The sequence below is a fragment of the Triturus cristatus genome, chromosome 6, assembly GCF_964204655.1.
Source record: "Triturus cristatus chromosome 6, aTriCri1.1, whole genome shotgun sequence".
NCBI lineage: Eukaryota > Metazoa > Chordata > Amphibia > Caudata > Salamandridae > Triturus > Triturus cristatus.
Window position 1 is genome coordinate 186,505,690 of NC_140589.1, and position 21,412 is coordinate 186,527,101.

At 42.9% G+C, this 21,412-nt stretch overlaps 1 protein-coding gene across 13 annotated transcripts in view; it reads left to right on the top strand.

The window, feature by feature from the left end:
- Positions 1 to 21,412, top strand: part of LOC146816606 (cysteine-rich venom protein-like) — a 304,761-nt gene that overhangs the window by 276,886 nt on the left and 6,463 nt on the right. For 3 of the 13 annotated variants that reach the window (XM_085610466.1, XM_085610467.1, XM_085610469.1), the window contains one exon: positions 9,287 to 9,425. The exons of the other annotated variants lie outside the window; for them this stretch is intronic. In XM_085610466.1, coding sequence (XP_085466592.1) covers positions 9,287 to 9,297 — 11 coding nt within the window. In that variant the 3' untranslated portion in view covers positions 9,298 to 9,425. Of the gene's footprint in view, positions 1 to 9,286; positions 9,426 to 21,412 lie in introns of those variants that run through there. 13 annotated transcript variants of the gene reach the window in all.

The following is a 21,412-nucleotide window of genomic DNA, read 5'->3' on the forward strand; positions in this document are numbered from 1 at the left end:
CAATTCCTTTATCAATAGTGATAAGTGATTTTTCCTTATTTAATGAGTAGCCTGAAATAGTCCCAAAGTGGGTCGCCTCGCTCTCTACCTTCAAAAGAGCTGTTGCTGGATCCAGTGTCATAAGCGCTATGTCATCTGCATATGCTATCATTTTAGTATCCCATACTTCAAAAGACATAGAAGGAATTAGGATATTTTGCTTGATCCTGCGTACAAATGGATCAATATACAAAGCGAAAAAGAGTGTGGAACAAGGACACCTTTGCCTAGTCCCCCGAGTGCCCTTAAACGACTTCGAGAGCTCTCCTTCTACAAACACTCTGGCTTCTGATATAGAGCCTTGACTGCTTGTAGAAATCCTGGCCCAACATCCGCTCTCTGCATTACAGCCCATAGAAATTGCCAGGAGACCCTATCAAAAGCTTTCTCTACATCCAGCAGAATCAAAGCCATAGGTTCTCCTGCAACCTGAGGGGCGTCAAAACTGGTAACTACCCTTCTAATATGATCGGTTGTGCCTCTCCCGGTTATAAACCCTTGCTGGCGTCCAGATACCACCTTATTAATTATTGGAGATAGAAGACAGGCCAAGATTTTCTAATACACTTTGGAATCCCTGTTGATTAATGTAATTGGCTGGTAAGAGCCGAGTTGAGATACAGCCTTCTTTTTCTTAGGGAAAATGGCTATCTTTGCATGTGACCAAGAGCGTGGTGAAATAGCTTAATTAAATATTTGTGCAAACAACAAAAATTAAGCAGTCTTCAGCTTTGGCGCACACACCTTCTAAAATCCAGAAGGCAAGCAATCAATGCCAGCAGCTTACCGACAGGGAGACCACTCAATGTGGTTAAAATATCTTCCCACAAAGGGGACCATTCCAGACCCTCCCGTCATCTTTACTGAATTTAATAAAAGGGACAGAATCTGGATAGATATGTATGATAGCTTCCTCTACCTTGATACTTTCTGCATATAAGGTTTGATATTACGTCTTAAATGCAATCCTAATGCCTGCTGGATCGGAAACCATCCCCCTGCTTGACCTCTTATTTCGCACACTTCATTTTGCCCACCCTTCTGCCTAACCCTTGTGGCCAGGGGATGTCCTATTACTTGCAGCATTCATAGACTTTCCCTCTCCTTACTGTATATTTGTCGGCTATTTTTGTTGCTGGTATTTTATTAATCGTTGCTTTGGCTGGAGCTACCCCCATTTGGACGGCAGATATATTATCCTTCTGCTGGGTGGCTACAATTAGCTATCTTTCTTCAGCCGCAAATGTAATATAGAGATAATACATTTTTTGTTTCTCTTTTTTCGGCCTGTTTAAATTAAACTGTAAAGTCTCCCCCTGTATCCCAGCTTTGATATGTCCCCTACTACACCCAACGGAGCACTCCCCACATTCTCATCAAGGAATGTCAGGATCCACTTTCTCAAAGCTCCAATATGTTACATTCTTAACAAAACCCCCACTCTTTATTTCCAACACTAGGGGATCATGATCAGACATAACCCTCAGGAAGCTTTCAAAATCACATTCCTGCACAAATTTATGAGACAAAAAGAAATCTAATCGTGCATGCCTGTGATTTGGCGCTGAAAAAAAGGTTTATCTGATATATACCCATAAGTGGAACCTAATGTGATTTGTTTTCCCAGTGGATTGATATTCTACTATAACCCACCTCCTGCAACTATCTGTACGGACTTGTTAAAGAAACGCCCTTATGATTAACCCCTTCAGTGCCCCGCCCTTTCCCCGCCCTGTGCCGGCCGTTGCATTAGCGGGCGGGGTTCATGACGAGATAGTCTCGTCATGGGCACAGCGCAACCGCGCTCCATGACGAGACCATCTCGTCATGAGCACTGAAGGAGTTAATGAGCTAAAATTGCCACACTGCACGTGCATTTCCCTTGCGTTGTCCCACCAATCAATTTTTACCCAAGAGTATCTAATAGTGATAACTGCATCCTTCAATATTTATCTCCTGGAGACAAATAATATCAGCCTTTAACATTTGTAGTTTGAGAGCAACTATAGACTTCTTTTTCCTGTCATTAAGCCCTCAGATATTAATAGTTGCAATTCTCAGCTTACTCATTTTTTAACCATAATTCTTGCTCTCCAGTTACATGTCACTACCTTTAAACACCTAGAATCTGGCAAATACACTCTTTCCCACTTCATAACACATCTCTGAGGGCCTTATTACGATGTCGGTCTGAAAGGCTCCGAATGGCATTCGGATTTTCCTAACCCGTGTCGTAACCCATGTTTCTCACTGACTCAGAAACATTTCCGACTGACCGATTACGATAGAAGGTACCCGTTCGGTCTTTTTGACTGAGTTCCGACTGGCATTCTGAGAAACCAAGTCAGTCGGAGCCAAATCGTACAGCTCTACGGACTGCGTTTCTGACCAACGTATTATGATGTCGAAGTCGGACAGCCTTTCCGACTTGGTTTGTCCGTCACAGTATGGCTGTCAGAAACTGACTTTGGAGGCCCGTAACAGGCCCCCCTTAACCCAGAGACCTCCGGGTGGAGCCCGTGGGGGTACCCATGGGACCTCTCTTTACAAGCATGCAAAGTGTGGCAGGCATCATAGGGTGCTCGCCACAGGGTGCAAAGTTTTCCACAACCACCAATGGCACCCTGTTTTGTTGGTGTACTGAACCATCGTATTCGGTCAGTAGAACTCCCGGAACCTGAGTCTGTCGAAACTGATTCAGACAAGGAATCATTTGGAATGCTTTCTGACCGACATAGTAATGAGGCCCTGAGATATTAATCTATTTAATTGTGTAGTGCCCCATCCCGCGCCCTCCAACTGCTTCCCCACCCACCCTCTGACCCCAATCCATTCTCAAGTCAACATGCCTGAAAGATGACACCAGAGGGAGCTGACATCTCCCGCCACCACCCCATCCAGTCCCCAATCGGAAAAGAAGGAAAATAGCAGAATAGAAAATAGTTGACCAGGAAAGAGAAGCAAACACAACATCATGAATAGAATGCAGATTATCCCGAGGTCCTCAATCATACAGGGAAAGTGGCCCATTTATACCAAGACTTAGCCCCTCAAAGACCTAACTATTTTTGACAACAGTGCACGACCCCCGCTAAGCTGTTTTAGATATTCCTGGGCCTGAATCTCCGATGTAAAGCTACAAGTGTAGTCCTTATAAATGACTTTTAACTGGGTAGGGCTCTGAAGAAATACTTCAGCCCTTAATGTCTGGAAAGGGTTAAACAGTTGCCATAGCTGTCATCCCCTCTCCACCGTGGCTTGTGCATAATCAGGTCTAATGAAAAAAGCTAAAACCTCAAACTCTCTCTTAGCATTGGGGCGAGCTAGAGGGTATATTTCTTGATGTAACAAGAAATTCCCCAAAAAAACAACTTGGCCCGAGGTCTCTCCAGATCATTAGGCAGTGGCTTCTTCCTTATCAGTGGAAATCTATGGGCCCGTTGGATTTCCACATCCCACTTCCATTTGTTTTTTTCTGGGAAAGTTCCTTTCAGTAAATTGATCATATAAGCTCTTGAGTCCTGCCCCTTCGCCTTTGTTGTCTATTCTCTTGATCTTTGAGTTTCCAGAGTACATCCGCCATAACTGTTTCCTGAGAGGATTTCTGTGTTTTAGGGAGCATTCATTTCAGTCTATAAACACTCTGTCCATTCCTCCACCATGGTGATTCTTCCAGCAATGTCCGAGCATGTTTTATTTACTTTCCTAATTGTTTTGTATAGTTATTTTGTAGCCAGCCATGCACGATGACTAGAACTCCGTGTTTCCTCCTGCAGTTGTTTTATAGATTGGAGTATTACAGCCAGGATTGATTCTACTGTTGATGAACCGAGTAACACACACCCAGAGGGTCCGATGTTTGTATTTGACATCTCCCCTCTCCAAAACTCTTCCTTCCTTTTTTCTTTTTTTTCCCCCACCCCGATATTTTACGCTGTGTTAGACATGCTAAATTATCAGGGGCATCACTACAGGAAGAGTAGAAGCCGACTCATCAGTTGAGGATGAAGCAATATTACACAGATTTAAAAGGTCTGAGTCATCAGTCAAAGAAAATAATTTCTCCTCAATATCGGGAGACCTGGCCATGGTTTAAAACTCTGATGTATCTAAATTCCGACTCTTTGCTCCTGTCAATGTTGTTCCTGAATTAGTCCATGCAATTTTGTCTGGCCGTTCCCCCTGTTAGCAGGAATCAAGCCCAAATCCTCACTCTGCACATCCTCCTTATGTTTTGGAAAGGTTCTTGTCACAATTGGTGCCACCCAGCTTTCTGGGGGTTGAATTGTGCCCCTCAAAACTGCATCCACCTTAAACTGGGTCGCAGCATTACCAGGAGTCAAGCCTAGATCCTCAATCTGTGAGTCCTTCTTAGAATTTGGACAGGTACTATCCCCATTTGGCTGAAACCGACTTTCTGGGGTTTGAATTGTGCCCCTCAAAGCTGCATCCGCATTAACCAGGATCCGGGGGTGGTGGGTAGAAGAACAGATTCATCCCCACTCCCCGGTGCATATCCCTGGAGTGAGACCAGGCCCACCATTACCAGAACTGGGGCCTTAATGCCAGCTAATAAAAACAACGTTGCAGTCAATGGTTGTGTTACCCCGGAGTCCCCAAGTATACCTGTTTTCCCAGGCCATTTGACTCTGTTCTGTCCATTATCATTTTTGTCACATTTCACTTTGCCCTTGCCAATGCTTTCTTCAGCCTTCCCCCCTCCTCGCCTCCTTACCGGGTTCACAGCGGGCAGTCGAAGGGGTGGGTACGGTGGGTGCAGCTGACAGGTTGGCAGATGCAAGACTCCTTGTTCCACAGCCAGGCATTTCACGTTCTTGTGGGGTTGCAGGAACAGAGAACAAGAGAGAGAACATGAAGAAGCTGTAGATTATTTCCACCACTGCGGTTGCCATAGGGCGAAGCAGTCAGACTCGTTTGCTGCACAAGTTCACTCTGAATACGCCCAGCAGAGACTGCCCTCTGAAGCAGAAACCCGCTAGCATACTTCGGATCAACGCTCAATGGGACACAGGTCAGGGGAGCAGCAGGTAGCCGGCGTCTTACTCGGGTGCCATCTTGCTCCTCCAGTTTAATTTTAATTTTAAATGCACAACCCAGGTACCAGTATCAATAGAGAAGATTATTATCCCACCAATGAGTAAAATAAATCATGTACTTTAAAATCACCTATATGCCAGCGATTAATTGAAGTATTCATTGAGGTAGTAACTTATTTATGATCTTTTCCCACAATATAACATATTTATTTTTAACTTTTTTCAGGCCCAGGTATAGTGGGATCATTAGGGCACACCCCTATATGTTGATACATACTGAGTACCATGTAGCATTGAGCGTAATAAGTGGAAACCGTTTCCCAGGAAGTAGAGCTCCAGAACCTTCGGGTCATTAAGTCACTGCTAATTAATCTCTATTCTTCAATATACATTTTATTTAATTAATTTCTTCATCCTAGGATGAAACTTCGGTGCCCAGTCCTTCGTTCCTTGTTGAAAATGTGATGAAGAATTGATTGTATTGACTCAGTGTTGATACACCACTCAAATGGATTACTATTACCAAACTCCTATGGGGTGCTATGAGGATCATTGATCTTTTAGATTTGTAACAAACAAGGGGGTGTTATTTGTTCTGTCAGGTTATTTCTGAGCGCTCTCTTTATTAACGTTCTCGTGTGAGCTTCAATATATCTGAAACGGTGCCACAGGAGAGGGAGAGATACCCCTAAACCCTCTAGTGGTGGGCCACGGCCCACTGTACAGACAGGACACAAACTGTGCACACGTTACATTCAGTGTATAATGCGTAATAGCATATTATTTCAAAACAAATCCATATAACAAAACAACTGAAGAAAGCGAGGGACCACAAGACAAAGAAGAAAATTCAGTCTTTCTGTTTATGAGGAGTTCAGATATTCCAGCCAGCCAACACGTGTTTCGTGAAGGGGCACAAGAACCCCAGACTTCTTCAGGGCTGGTGAGAAAACATACATAGGGTACGTATCACAAAAAAGTACAATTTGTGTTACACTTCAAACAGGTACACCCTTAAGTGTCCAACAATACACGGTGGGGAAGGTCACCAAATGAAACGTAATTGAACCCTAATAGAAATCCAAGTGTGTTGGGTTATATTAGAAACCCAATCTGTAAATCACAGTAAAGTTGTAGGGAAGTTTGAAGAATCTTGACAAAAAACCGAGAAAAGTGTGCATCGTCAGGCATGCGTAAGGTTTCAAAAATATAAAATACGTTTGAGCTACGATGTGAGAATCGGACTACAAATATCAAGAGGTGTCGTTTTGATTTCAGCTTGTGTAGACCAGTCATATGTTAGGAAAATGAGAAGAAGCACCCTATATCAATGTGCCTCTACGATAACTCACAAGGTGAAAGGGTTATAAGCCACTTTAAAAGCCCCACATAGAAGAGTAAACGTGCGAGCGGTTTATATAACCCCTACCTTCTGTAAGTATGGCGAATGTATCAGACCTGTGAGTACAGGAGAAAACCAGACAGGCATAAAACCACACATCTCCCTAGGTATCAGATACCGTTACTTGAAAGACTGTATACCCGTGACACAAGAGTATATATCCTACAGCCAGGCTTACCTCAAACCTGGTGATAATTCCGACCCAGTAGGTCTTAACAATCATGCGGACCGGGAACGTTCAATGATGCAAGTGTAGGAAACAATTGGTCCGAAACAATACGGCCGTCCAAGTAAAGCCGATTTGAGTCACCTCGACTCTGTAAAAAAATATATATAATTTTATATGTACCCGTTCAGTAATGAACTGCGCTACCTAAGAAGTGAATCAAGACAAGTAAAACATGTAAACTGAAGGCTAAACCTTACCTAAGACGAGTACATCCAAAAGTCACAGCCTGATTATCTCCGCGTGTGGTTATGTGTGTGCACCGTGCGCATACCCGGAAGTGCTTATTATAGCGGAAGCCACTAAAAACACTAGAACGTGTAAACTGAGATTCATTGTCAGTGCGCATGCGTGAAGTATAGTGCATCGCATCCCGATGTTTGTCAAGAAGCATCAACTTAATTTTCAATTGTTAATAAACATATGTCAAATGCGAAACGGTATAATACAAAACAGGAAAATGCAAGAAGAAGTATTAAAACATGTAGTACACAAGAAAACCGGAACAAATAAGGAGACGTCATTATAATCATTAGAAAGCGGAACAGATAAGGTAACGTCATTGCAGTATAATTATACTATATATAATACGTGAGCAGAGTCATCAAATATGTACGAATACCTACGGGATATCCTACGGGATATTAATGAAGGTCACATTTCTGGACATTGAGATTCTTATCAAAGACAATAACTTACATACCAAATTGTACAGGAAAGACACTGCGTGTAACGCAATTTTACACGCTAACAGTGCACATCCACCGCACCAAATCAATGCCATTCCCTTCGGGGAATTTACTAGGGCTAGACGCAATTGTAATATAGATACAGATTTTGAACTTTGCCTACATGACATGGGAACCAGATTTACTCAAAGGGGCTACAATAGATCCATTATACAAAGAGCAGAGAATAGAATCAGAAATACAGACCGAATCAATACCATCATAGACAAGGAGAAGAAACCTACGGACACAGCAGTCAGATTGATCACTAACTTTGATGATTACAGTAAGGCCCTTTCTAAGAGCATGCAGAAACACTGGCATATTCTCACCAACGATTCCTCTCTAGCGAAATCTGTCTGTAACAAACCACAGATTACTTACCGCAGGGGTAAAACACTACGCACCCGCCTCAGTCCCAGTTACACTTATAACGTAACCCCAGACACTTGGTTGACTACACGGTCTAATGGATTTTTTAAATGCGGTTTCTGTGGCATATGCAGATGGGCAGAAGACAAAAAGAAGATGTTTAAAGGCCCTAACAAGACATATGATATAAGAGTTAACATAAACTGCAATACTAAATTTGTGGTCTATGTACTGGAATGCACTTGTGGTGGTAAATATATAGGCAGTACCATAAGGAGCTTAAAAGAAAGAATTGGGGAACATGTTAGAGCTCTAAAACAAAAAGATTCGAGATACCCCATGGCAATACATATCTGGGAGTGTCCTACACAAGACCCAAGTAAGAGGTTTAAATTTTATGTTATAGATATTTGCAAACAGAACCCCAGAGGGGGTAATAGGGAGCTCAATTTGAGGAAGCTTGAAGCTTTTTGGATCATGCGCTTGCGTACCCATGACCTAGGTTTTAATAGTGACAACGAGATGCACTATTTCTTAGGGGATTAAACACCTACATTTACGCATGGCTGTACTTATGGTTCCGATACTGCATGCTTTTCAAAATGGTTTGACTACCCCAACAATATGAACGGGGTGAAATGTGTCAACTTGAGTTTTTTACTTCTCAGTGCATGCATATAGGATGTGTTCTTTCTGTACCTATATACCTACCTCAAAAGGACTTAGAGATACCAGAATCAACAATCTATGGTTATTCTCAGAATGGGCGAAATCGATAGTCTTGCTCAACATGTTTGTATGTATGTACATTTAACTTCCAGCAAGTCGAAAGGAATCATGTATCTCATACTTTTATATTTGTTCATATGTCTGCTTCACTGTGTACTCTACGTTGTAGACCTTCATTAATATCCCGTAGGATATCCCGTAGGTATTCGTACATATTTGATGACTCTGCTCACGTATTATATATAGTATAATTATACTGCAATGACGTTACCTTATCTGTTCCGCTTTCTAATGATTATAATGACGTCTCCTTATTTGTTCCGGTTTTCTTGTGTACTACATGTTTTAATACTTCTTCTTGCATTTTCCTGTTTTGTATTATACCGTTTCGCATTTGACATATGTTTATTAACAATTGAAAATTAAGTTGATGCTTCTTGACAAACATCGGGATGCGATGCACTATACTTCACGCATGCGCACTGACAATGAATCTCAGTTTACACGTTCTACTGTTTTTACTGGCTTCCGCTATAATAAGCACTTCCGGGTATGCGCACGGTGCACACACATAACCACACGCGGAGATAATCAGGCTGTGACTTTTGGATGTACTCGTCTTAGGTAAGGTTTAGCCTTCAGTTTACATGTTTTACTTGTCTTGATTCACTTCTTAGGTAGCGCAGTTCATTACTGATCGGGTACATATAAAATTATATATATTTTTTTACAGAGTCGAGGTGACTCAAATCGGCTTTACTTGGACGCCCGTATTGTTTCGGACCAATTGTTTCCTACACTTGCATCATTGAACGTTCCCGGTCCGCATTATTGTTAAGACCTACTGGATCGGAATTATCACCAGGTTTGAGGTAAGCCTGGCTGTAGGATATATACTCTTGTGACACGGGTATACAGTCTTTCAAGTAACGGTATCTGATACCTAGGGAGATGTGTGGTTTTATGCCTGTCTGGTTTTCTCCTGTACTCACAGGTCTGATACATTCGCAATACTTAGAGAAGGTAGGGGTTATAAAAACCGCTTGCACGTTTACTCTTCTATGTGGGGCTTTTAAAGTGGCTTATAACCCTTTCACCTTGTGAGTTATCGTAGAGGCACATTGATATAGGGTGCTTCTTCTCATTTTCCTAACATATGACTGGTCTACACAAGCTTAAATCGCAACGACACCTCTTGATATTTGTAGTCCGATTCTCACATCGTAGCTCAAACGTATTTTATAGTTTTGAAACCTTACGCATGCCTGACGATGCACACTTTTCTCGGTTTTTTGTCAAGATTCTTCAAACTTCCCTACAACTTTACTGTGATCTTTTAGATTTGTTTTTGACTTGGAAGAGTTGAAGCATTATTTGTCTCTAAATAGTGCAGTTTCTAAAGGTTGGCGATAAGCTATCTCTATATTGTAATAAAGGATGTGTATTAGCCTACATTATCATCTAATGCAGTAGTTGAAAATGCATCTTAGATATGATTCTTGTCATATAATGGCTTTGGATCTAATGTTCTTTTTCCCTAAGGCACTGCTTTCTCATTTGTGCATGTCATGATAATGTATTGTGGAAAGATTTCTGGTTATTTACAAGCCTTAAAGTATAGTTTGGAGCCCAACCACGTTTAACCAATATTATTGGATAGTATTCTTCAGAGAAAAGTTCCTTACCCTTGGTAACAATACTTCTGGTGGCTAAATATTCTTGTTAATTTTTCATTTAAAACTATCCTTCCAGGTATTAAACTTGTCTGGAAATCTTTTCATTTGCAGTCTCTCTCCATCACAATCACATTGGCATATATCAGACACCAACCTATGTGCTGATGTCAGTTTCTAATAAAGTGCTTCCCAAACATTTTAGAACCATCACCCACTTTTTAGAACTACAGTAGAGAATATAAAGTAAAGGTTTATTACCAATACTCTGCAGAGGAGTCTGGTCAGACCTGCACCATACGATGTCAGCCGTGGGACTGACCCCCAACAGTCTGCAGTGGATAATCATTCCTCTTGTGAGGCCCTCAGCCACGCCCATAATGGAAAACTACCGGCCTGAGCCAAACATGAACAAAGAGGCACAGTAGGATGAGCTCGCACCTGCCAGTTGGGAACCTGCTATCAGGACACCAAGGCCACGGTGTTGGGTCTCAGCATCTCCTAACATGAGAGCAGAAGCTAAACATTCAGATAAGCATTGTCAGGGCAAAATGGCCTATTCATTAGCAGGTTAGAAAACAGCCTTGAGCAACAGAGAAAAATAATAACAAAATACAGTGTTCTGCTGAGGCAAGCAATATGAGAAACAAGGCCTAACTTGGGCCCAGTCTAAGCAGCCTAATAGGAATTGCGAAATACAAAATGGAGTCACACTTGCTAACTGAAGCCTGCATATTACGTGGATAACTCAGCGGGTTATATAACGTGGATACAAATGATGTCTATTTAGCCACGCACTGCTAACCTAATATAGTATGAAACACGTGCATTGGAGGAATGGGAATTTTCAAATCCAACACACCTAGAACTGTTTTTAAGTACCACCAGTGGAAACGTTGCCCTACACTACCAAAAGGTAGTTCTCAAACACTTGCACACAAATTATCAAATTTTTCAGGGTTTAATACTTCTGACCAGAAGTCATTTTATTATAAAGTTGCATCCACATCAGTACAGAAAATTATGTTGACTAACACCAAACAGATTTACTCTGCTTCCTTTAGCGTCCGATTGTCTGAACAGGGTTTTGACCTATTGAAGGACACAATAGACTTAAAATCAGTCTGGGGTTCTAGGGACTGGCAAGTCCAGGGAACAGAAGCGCTATTTAGAGCATGCCTTATTCCACAGCAGATTATATTTTTAAATGACACTATGCAACAGACTAGCCAAGAACGAGGACCTGAACACACCTCGGTTTCCAATACCATCACAGATGGACGGGAGGCAAAATTCAACTTCACAAGAAGAGGTAGAAGAAAATGACATTTTTCGGTACAATAGATCAGATCCTAAATGGAAAAGATGGTTGGTTTGGCCCATAGACACGAACCGATGTCAGCATAGATTCTTGGGTAGCACCGAAGGTTTCAGCATCCATAGGCCAGATCCACGCTATGTACAAAGAGAACATCCAGGGGTGGTGACATCCTACAGTGTTGGGAAGTTGTGCCCTTAACCTCCAGACTGGAGCTCCTTGATCTTCAAATCGCAAGGATCTCGGCTGAGATACAGGCAATCATACGTACAAACTGCCCCATTCATTTCACAAAAATGGTGGGACGTATCTTTAATGTGTCTGATACAAGTGGTATTGTACACTTATTTAAGACTATAGGGTCAGAATTTCCTAGGACCTTTCATACAGTCCTTGAAGTTATTCCAAACTTCATACACTCTGTATTGGAAAGTATTTTTGGAGGTCTTCCGCTGATCCTGCTCTCAATTGCAGGTATACTGATTGTTATGTTTCTGCTACTCAATGGATGCCCAATCACCAACAAGATGGCAAAAGCAGTCCTGGAGCGTAAATATCGTGAACGCATGGTACAACATCGGGGCACACCTCGTCTGCAGGAACTGAGCAACCCATGGTTCCTATCGTTTAGACCAGTCTGGATGGACTGCATCTTATCTGTACTTCAATGCCCATTTTGCGGAGAAGAATCCATGTTAGATCTCTGTCTGACACTTCCATCGTCCACGCCACCGGACAAGAATACCATGCTGGAACCCGTGACGGCCCATGCTCAGCAATGTCCCTAGCGCATTCCTATCTTGATGGCTGCATTCCTGAAAAACCCTCAGGTGCCTTTTGCTACAACTGGGTTGAGCATCAGCTCTTCCATCAGCACTCAGGTATCGACTACAGCACCAGCTGCCTCTGCACCAGCTATTGGCAGTTCTGAGTATCATATGTGTTCAATTAACATGCTCTGCGAGGTGTTGCAGGGATTGTCCTCTGCAACAGCGAGCAACGGCGATGTTATGTCTCCCAGCGAGGACACTTAATCTATAATTGGCTCATCGTGTGCTGGGAAAGAATTCGTTTTTTTCCTTTTGTTTGAAAACTCAACTAAATTTGGAACATTTCCTTTAATTGACACTTTCTCTGGGAAAGCTTGGCCTTCTGACGCTTGTAGTGGTTCGACTTATATAAACAAACTCAACTAGGACTTTGGCTTAGAGTGACATTTGCAATACTAACTTTAAAAAAAATAAAATTCTTCCCCCCATTAGACTATTGTTTAAGTGGTTTTAAAGACAATGTTTTATGAAGCTCACTGATAGTTTTATGTTCTGCTACCTAGTAAAAAGAGTAATTCACTAGCATTTTTTTTCATTGTTGACTGTTTGAAAGAGGAGTGGGTGTTATGTTTCATATAGCTACCCTAATATAGGCCCGGGTAATATCATTCACCTTTACCTACATTATCTCCCTTATACTACACAGTAACAAGCGTTTAGGATTGAACCTTCACCTAGTTCTAGTCCTGGGTGCAGAAGGAGGGTTTTCACTGAACAATAGCATCCTCTAACTTCATCAATGGACTCATACAGTATGAATGAATATTCATGAGGGTTCTTGGAAACCAGGCAGAGGCTACACCACCGGCATAATAATTACGTACAAGGTTCACCCCATATGTCATCCTCAAATCCACCAATGGCTAATACAAGAAACAAGGGACAAAGAAACCCTAGATACTTTCTGTATAAATACAGCACATCTTTCTAGGGTTGGAAGAGGAGACAGAGTCTTCCAGGCCGGCACACTGACCAGAGACGCTATGGCTACTGCATGCAGATGCTCCAGCTGACAGTGGCCAAACAAATCCCGTGCGGGGTGTCCAACTCGAGACCAGGATGGGGACCCACACTCTCCCACTTCAGGTAATGGGGTTAGACTAAATCCTAGAGGGATTCTTGGTTCACACCTACCCACATGCTGGGTACACTTAGGTACATCTAGATAGGCATTATAGTAATATGCGCACCCTTTTATCATGCATTTTATATTCATGTATTCATTCATGATTATTGCAAGATGGTAGAACTATACTATCCTCTTATTTTCACTGTACTGCTAATCATATATATCTGCTACTGTCTAACAGTTGTTGCAGCACTTCTATTTTACACTAGAAGAACAACGGTGCATTAAATTCTCATTGTAACACGCCCGACTGTTTCTTCTGTGTAACTCTTTGAGACCAAATAAGTGAGTATTAGTGACTGAGCGACAAGTAGTACATTGTTTTCATGATCCTGGGGGATCAGGGTTGTCATGTCCTGAGGTTGCCAGAAACTATTCTCTCCCTGATAAGAGTCGATTGTAGTTGTACTGTGAGCTAGCTAAATCAGAAAGGCTAACATTCTCAGTGGGGGTGCTCAGAGTCAGTCTGCCACCAATCATACAGTTTATGTTATCCAAATGCACAGATCCTGTATGGGTAATATAGGAATTACATGACAGAGCAGGCAGTACCCAGCAAAGGATATCTAATAAACCGGTAAAATTTGCAAATGAACACATAGCTTAATAGGCCGAACAGATTATTGTAAATGTGTTTTTCCCAAGGGTTAGAAATCTGTGTTAAATGCAATTCCATGTTCTCAGTAGTTGGACAGTTACATAATCTCTTATGGACGGTTTTTGTAATTTAATTGTCTCTCTGGAAAGAGTCATATACTCTCTAAAGTAATTTTGGACCACCCATGATTTCTCACTGATGGTAAACACATTGCAAATATTATAGGTCTGGTCTACCTATAATATTTGCTATGTGTTTAATATACTGAAATCAAGGAATTGTGCTCTTAAAATCGCCGCTAAGCAGTCATCCAATATGTCTTTGTTAGTTGTGGCATTTGACAAAACTGATAGCCAATAGTAGATTTGGGACAAATTTTATATGGTATTTCACATAGTCTAAACCCAGCTCATTGTGAAGGAAAATATAGGGACTGCTGTGTAGCAGCCCAAGGAGTTCCTGCAAAAAACATTTTCTTCCCCTTGAAACTATTTGTCGACAGTAGCACCAAGTAGCTGCTCCATAAACTAAGATTTGGTGGGCGCTTCAGTTTATATATATCCAGAAAAACCTTGGTCAGCTTGTTGTCTATGTTCTGAGCAAAGTTAAATATACTGCCTACCCATTGGCCAAACCTTCAGCACTAGATTGCAAAATATTGTGACCAAGAACTCCAAGAATCAAATGTTAAACCTAAGAAGGGAAAGTAATTTATCTCAAATTTATTTCCCTAGATGGAAATGGCTCTGGTCTTGCACATCTTTAGGCCACATTCCATATAAAATATTTTAGCAAAATTTGTCTCGAGATAACGATTGCCTATAAAGAAGAGAAAGTTATTAATCCCACTCCCAATGCAATTGGGGTCCAAGAGATTAAAACGGCATCATCTGCATACAAAAGTGTAGCTATGGTGTTAGAATTTATCTTGGGCATATTTTCTTCATTACTAATAAGAAATGTGTTAAGGTTGTTGATTATAGAAGGAACGAAATAGGAGTGAGGATACATCCTTGACCGACTCCTCGGTCTAATGTGAATGAGTCACTACATTTTAGCCTTTCACCATATCTCACCCAAACCAAAACTCGCTTATAGTGTGCTCAAGGGAAGTCAACTAAGGTATTATCTAGGCACACATTTGGTAAATGCCCCAAAGCTTTGACCAATTAGCATAGTAAAAAGTGGCAGTTACTTCCAGGCCACCCCCCTTTACTATGATGTATTTGCATACTAGTAGGTAAAGGTTTAGGCATTACTCCATCATCCCGAGCCCCTCACTGAAACCATATTGCACCTTTGAAAAGGATATTTAGATCATCAGACCATGCCACAATTCTATCTGTGACTGTGCAGCCCACAACCTTTCATATTGAATCAAGTATTGAGATGAGTATGTAGCAGGGTGGGTCTGGTTTGTTACCTCTTTTTAAAATGGGTACTACGGAAGCTGTGTGCCACAAAGCAGTGCAAGCTGAGTTCAAAGTATTGCTGAAAATGGTAGCCCAAAGGTAACTATATAATTTATAAAGGTCCATAAGGACCCCTTCGGACTTGGTGCATTTCCAGAGTGACTCGGCAAGCTGATAGAAAGACTGTTAGTTGATGATACAAGATTACTACATTTCTTGTCGCCTTGGGTCACTAGATGGTCGATAGACCTAGAGTGAGCTACCCATTCATCTGCTGTGACATTCAGCTCTAGCCCCACTGCCAGTGCCCTATTAAATGTATCATTGTTAACTATTGCCCAGAATGTCTTGCCATCTTTATTGTTACCGGAGGTGACAAGGTTCTCCCATGTCTCTTCCCCTAAGGCAAATTTTTGTGTTTATTAATGTGGCTTTAAACACAAGCCTGTAGCTCTCTATGTCCTCCCTACCTCTAGGGATATTGTTGGAGGCTGTACCCAAATGCCTGTTTTCCGCCCTTCAAGCCCTGTCAAACAGCTAGTGTGGCATCCTTCCCAGCTCAGGAGCATGCAAAGGACCATGCTACACACTGAGCTCTGGTTTGCAGGTCTTTATTCAACTGCATGTGACCGTTAACTGAACGAACTGCTTCATGAATTTTATTGACCAGACACACTCAGGTACCACCCTGTGATGCTTGTAAGGATTCTTCTGAGGATCTCTAGAGTCTTTGTGCACATAAGCACACAACATGACATCTCCCCTTTGTTAACTTAAAATACTTGAGTTATGAAGGGTCTAATTCTGGGAAATGTCCAAGCTTTTAAATACAATTAAGAATCCCCAAGGTCCTGAGAGGAGCAGGCATGCCACTAATCCGATTATACCTGATGAGCTAAGTAAATCAACTTGAGTGTACTCACTAGTGCAACAAAAGAACACTAAGTCTCCCGAAACCTGCCTCCCTCAGCCTTGCGAAGAAGTGTATCAATACATGCCTTTGAGTTAAGAACGGAACATTTATTAAAGGGAATTCCTTTATGCACCGGCCACATAAATAAACAAGTGGAAGTTTTAGCCAAATCCTTGTTGCCTGCCTGCAATCACCGGACTTCAGAGCCCAGGACACAGCGCGCATTGCGGCAGGAGCCGCACGCGTCATGCTCACCGCCACCTACAAAGCGGGGTCAGTGCTTCCGTGAGCAGGAAGCCAAATCCTTGTTGCCTGCCTGCAATCACCGGACTTCAGAGCCCAGGACACAGGGCGCGTTGCGGCAGGAGCCGCACGCATCACGCCCACCGCAACCGCCACCTACAAAGCGGGGTCAGAGCTTCCATGAGCGGAAAGCCAAATCCTTGTTGCCTGCCTGCAATCACCGGACTTCAGAGCCCAGGACACAGGGCGCGTTGCGGCAGGAGCCGCACGCATCACGCCCACCGCGACCGCCACCTACAAAGCGGGGTCAGTGCTTCCGCGAGCGGGAAGCCAAATCCTTGTTGCCTGCCTGCAATCACCGGACTTCAGAGCCCAGGACACAGCACGCATTGCGGCAGGAGCCGCACGCGGCACGCCCACCGTGACCGCCACCTACAAAGTGAGCTAAGGGCTTCCACTACATGGGACACGCGCGGGCATGCCGGGCAAACACCCGGGCCAAGGGCGGGCCCGTTTGAGCCAGTTAGAGACCGGATGAGACCAGTCTGGGCCCCCCTCTGAACGCGTACTATCTCAAGGTCAGTGTCTTTGGTACATTTTTCTGCTACTTATTACTTCGTTATTCCATAGATCTGGCACGAATCTGCGTTAAAGATGAATAAACAGGAAGGAAAGGGGAGAGGCGCGCACCTAAGCAGAAGTGTGGCGGGGACATTGGATCAATTTATAGTAAGAGCGACATCAGTTCTGGAAAAGGAGATAGCAAATACAGAGCGCCGTCTATCTCTCAACCCCTTACTGTCCAAAAGATCCTTCCTGGGGGGTTTAGCTTCAGCTCGCTCCCCTGATCATCACTTTAACACCCATATTAATATCACCGACAAGCCGAGTATTTCTTCGCAGATCCTGAATAACTCAGCGGAGGCATGTATTACTTCGCCATCTGCTGAGCCTGCCCAAGAGTGCGTATCCAGCCCTCCCCAACGAATCTCTACGAGGTCTGTGCCCCCAACCAAAAACAAGGGCATTAAAGCCATCCCAGATCCTGCAGTAAAGAGGAAGAGGGGAGGGGGCCCTCAGAGACCAAAAACTGCCAAAGTACCTAAAACAAACAAAAGTGGAGTGGGTGCTATAATGGACTCTTCTAACATAGTAGATAGTGCCCCCCTATCTGTGAAGTCTTGAAGCTTGGTCCAACAGGAGTCTCATGCCCAGAAGACAATGAGGTAATATGGAAGAGACTAGAAAATGTAATCTTAATATCACTAGACCTATCAACTACAGATTGACCAAGATCGAGGAACGATTAAAAAATCTTGAACTGCAGGCCAAGTCTAATCTTTCCGTCTCTGAGGGCCCATCTACTCAAAACAAGTTGCCTTCAGTGCCAATACCTTGTAAGACAAGCACCACCGTCATAGTCATACCTACACCCATTAATCAACATCCTACAAAAATATTACCTACTGCTACCACAGCTACCAATTCCTCCATAGTGACGTTCCCAATGACTGGAAGTTCCACTGATCTGGGGAACATGTCAAGTGAATTTGCTCAATCTATGGCGAGTCCCCCGAGCGAATAATGTTTTCTTGCAGTGACAGCAGCCACCTATGCACCAAGTACTAATTCTCACACAAGCTGCGCCACAGCAACACAGGCTAGTGCCCCACCAGGGTCTTATGGTCACAAACCGCCTACGATACCTGGAGGACTGGAACACAATGCTACCACAGATGGTTTTTCATCTCTACATCTTCCCTCGGCATCATCCCCCTAGTGGTGGTCCTGAGGAGCATGCCAGTGCTTCGGGAAGACCAGACTGAAGCCACTGAACAATTATTACTTAAAGTTTTGCATTGGTTGAATACGCAATTGAAGGGTGCAGGGATCTCATGGCAAAGACGCTCGGCGTGGATTGGACCCTCAAAGAAGGAAGGGCGGGGGGAGATTGTGTAGTTGTTAATTTTAACAATGAGAATGTTGTTTGATTTGTATTGTTTCATCTGGGCAGTAATCTAGGAAGACACTCTGATAAAATCTCGGTCTTTCCCCTAGGGTTTTTCTATAAAACCCTTCTTCACCCCTTAATAGGAAGGGGATCACTAAGTTCAGCAAGACAGATTTGGGCCCCGTCAAGAACCATACATAGACCGCTAGAGGTAAATCTTACCAACAGATTTGAACCCTTGTCTAACCTAGATGCCTGTGACTGACTACAATCAGCCACTTCCATTTCGGCAGAGAAGGTTGATAATCCACCCATTCCCTCACCCGTAACTGAAGCAGGAGCTCAGATATTGATCGCTAAGCACCTAGATTGTCGAGAGATTTTGATACCCCTTGTAATGGGTGGTAGTCCATCTTGCTTCCCCGTATCATTCATCCCATGGAATATTGCTGGGTTATCCTAAAAAATCACGTCATCTGATTGGCCAAGTTTTATTGAGGGGGTTGATTTTATTGTGCTACAGGAGACATGGTGAACAAGTTTGATTTTTCGCCCTGGTTATTTGGCCTTTGGCAAAGTGGCAACCACAGGACATAAAGGGAGATCCAGCGTGGGGCTGATCATTTGGGTCAAACAACAGACATACTACCAGGTTGGGGAGTTAATAATTGACAGTCCTGATATTCTTGCCATAACGGTCCGTTCAGAGTGTGAGCCAGACCTTGTATTGTTTAATGTGTATGCCAGAGGGACAGCGGGAGGTAAAGTATCGCCAACTATTTCCCATCTGGATACTATCATTGAAGCCATGAAAGGGCCAAATCATCTGGTAATTTCAATTGTACATTTGAGCCCTTCGGGCATGATGAGTAGTTTTAGCTCTGATGAGGATCTGATTTGGGGGATACCATCCTTAATGCTGCCCCCAATTAACAAATGGACTGAGGCGGCGCTGCAATTAAAATGTTTATCCCTAGAGAGGGGCCTTAGGGCAGTTAACGGGAGATCGCCATCAGATACTGAAGGCACTCACACCTACAACAACGGTTTAAGAAGTAGCAGGATTGACTATTTCCTTATCAGCTTAGAATTATGGCCCAGACTTATGGATTTGAAGGTCCAAAAAAGAACAGAGAGTGACCATGATCCCTTATTGTTAACCTTAGAAAGGAAGGGTCAGGACACGCAAAGGGCTAGTAAGGAAATAGTGACAGCTGACAGAACTATGACCCTAGACTGACGGCGGCTAAAATGGGCGATAGTATCGGACAATGAGGGTACTCTAGATTTGATAAAACAAACCCTCGAAGACACATTAATAGTTCTTTACTCTTTAGAGACACAAGATGATTCTCTCCCTGCCCATATAAAGGTCCATGATGACCTCTTCGCAAAGTTGAAAGTATTCTTTACCAAAAATTAAAGCTCTAACAGGCATGTAACTCAGAAAGCAGCAAAATGGTATGATGAGGCATGCAGGACTGCATTCAGGTGCCTTTCTCAGGCAATTAGTCTGGGAGTTCCCAAGGAGGTTAGAAATGCAAGATTAGAATACAAAAAAGTCCAACAAAGGGCAAAGAAGAACCATGATGAAAATAGTTGGAAGGACCTGATTCACGCTAGTAATGGGAAGAATTGGCATCAGTTTTGGCAAATTGTAAAATGGGGTAGTGGTGACATAGGGCCTGTACCAGTCAACAATGTGCCACCTGATCAATGGGTGTTGCAATATCAGGCCCAATTTGCCTAAACAGGAGGGACTCCATCCCCCTACCCTGAGATTATTACTGATGCTGTCCTAACCTTTGATATGGGGGAGATAGATAGAGTTCTGGATGGTATTCCAGCAGGTAGGGCCCCTGGTCTGGACTGCATTCCGGCAGACATATTTAAACAAGATAGAAAAATCTGGGATAAATATGTCCATATTATCTCTAATGCCGTGGCTAGGGGTGCCCCATACCAGAATCCTGGCGTGGGGCAGAAATGATTCCAATATACAAAAAAGGGGATTGTGCCAGTCCAAGCAACTATAGGCCAATAAGTCTAATTGACACCCTACAAAAGATTGTGGCCTGAGTAGTACTAGGTAGAGTTAACTTATGGATAATAGACCAGTATATTTTAATCACGTGTGTTTCCGTCCACATGTTAGCACCATGGACCAAGTTTTTAGATTTATGATGGTTTATTGGAGCACTGTGATCTTAGCAGGGGGTACTTTATATTCTGCATTCATTGACCTTAAGTCAGCATTCGATCTGGTGCCACAACATAAGTTATGGGACACACTCATGGAGGCAGGGATGCCCTCTGAGCATTTAGTTTTCATCATTAAAATGCATGAGTCCAATTATGCTCAGGTAAGGTGGGGACAACAGGGCGAACTAACGGACCGGTTTCCAGTTAACAAGGGTGTTCCGCAGGGGTGTGTTCTGGCCCCCACCCTATTCTCCTTGTTTCTAAACAAAGTTATCTCATATTATAATGCTTACCCAACTTATGCTCCATCTCTTGCTGGTTCGAGGGTACCTCTTTTAATGTTTGCAGACAATACTTTAATTTTGTCAAAAACTCAATTTGGTCTGCAACGTGCTCTCGACAGATTCACTGTCTTTTGCAACGACCATGAACTGGTAGTTAATGTTGATAAGACCAAGTTCATGGTGTTGCATAAACATAAAATAGTAAAAGGCAGAGTAGAAATGAATAAAGTGTCTCTGGAACAAACTGAAATTTTTACGTATCTAGGAGGAATGATGGGTAAGAAGATTAACTGGAAACCCTAGATA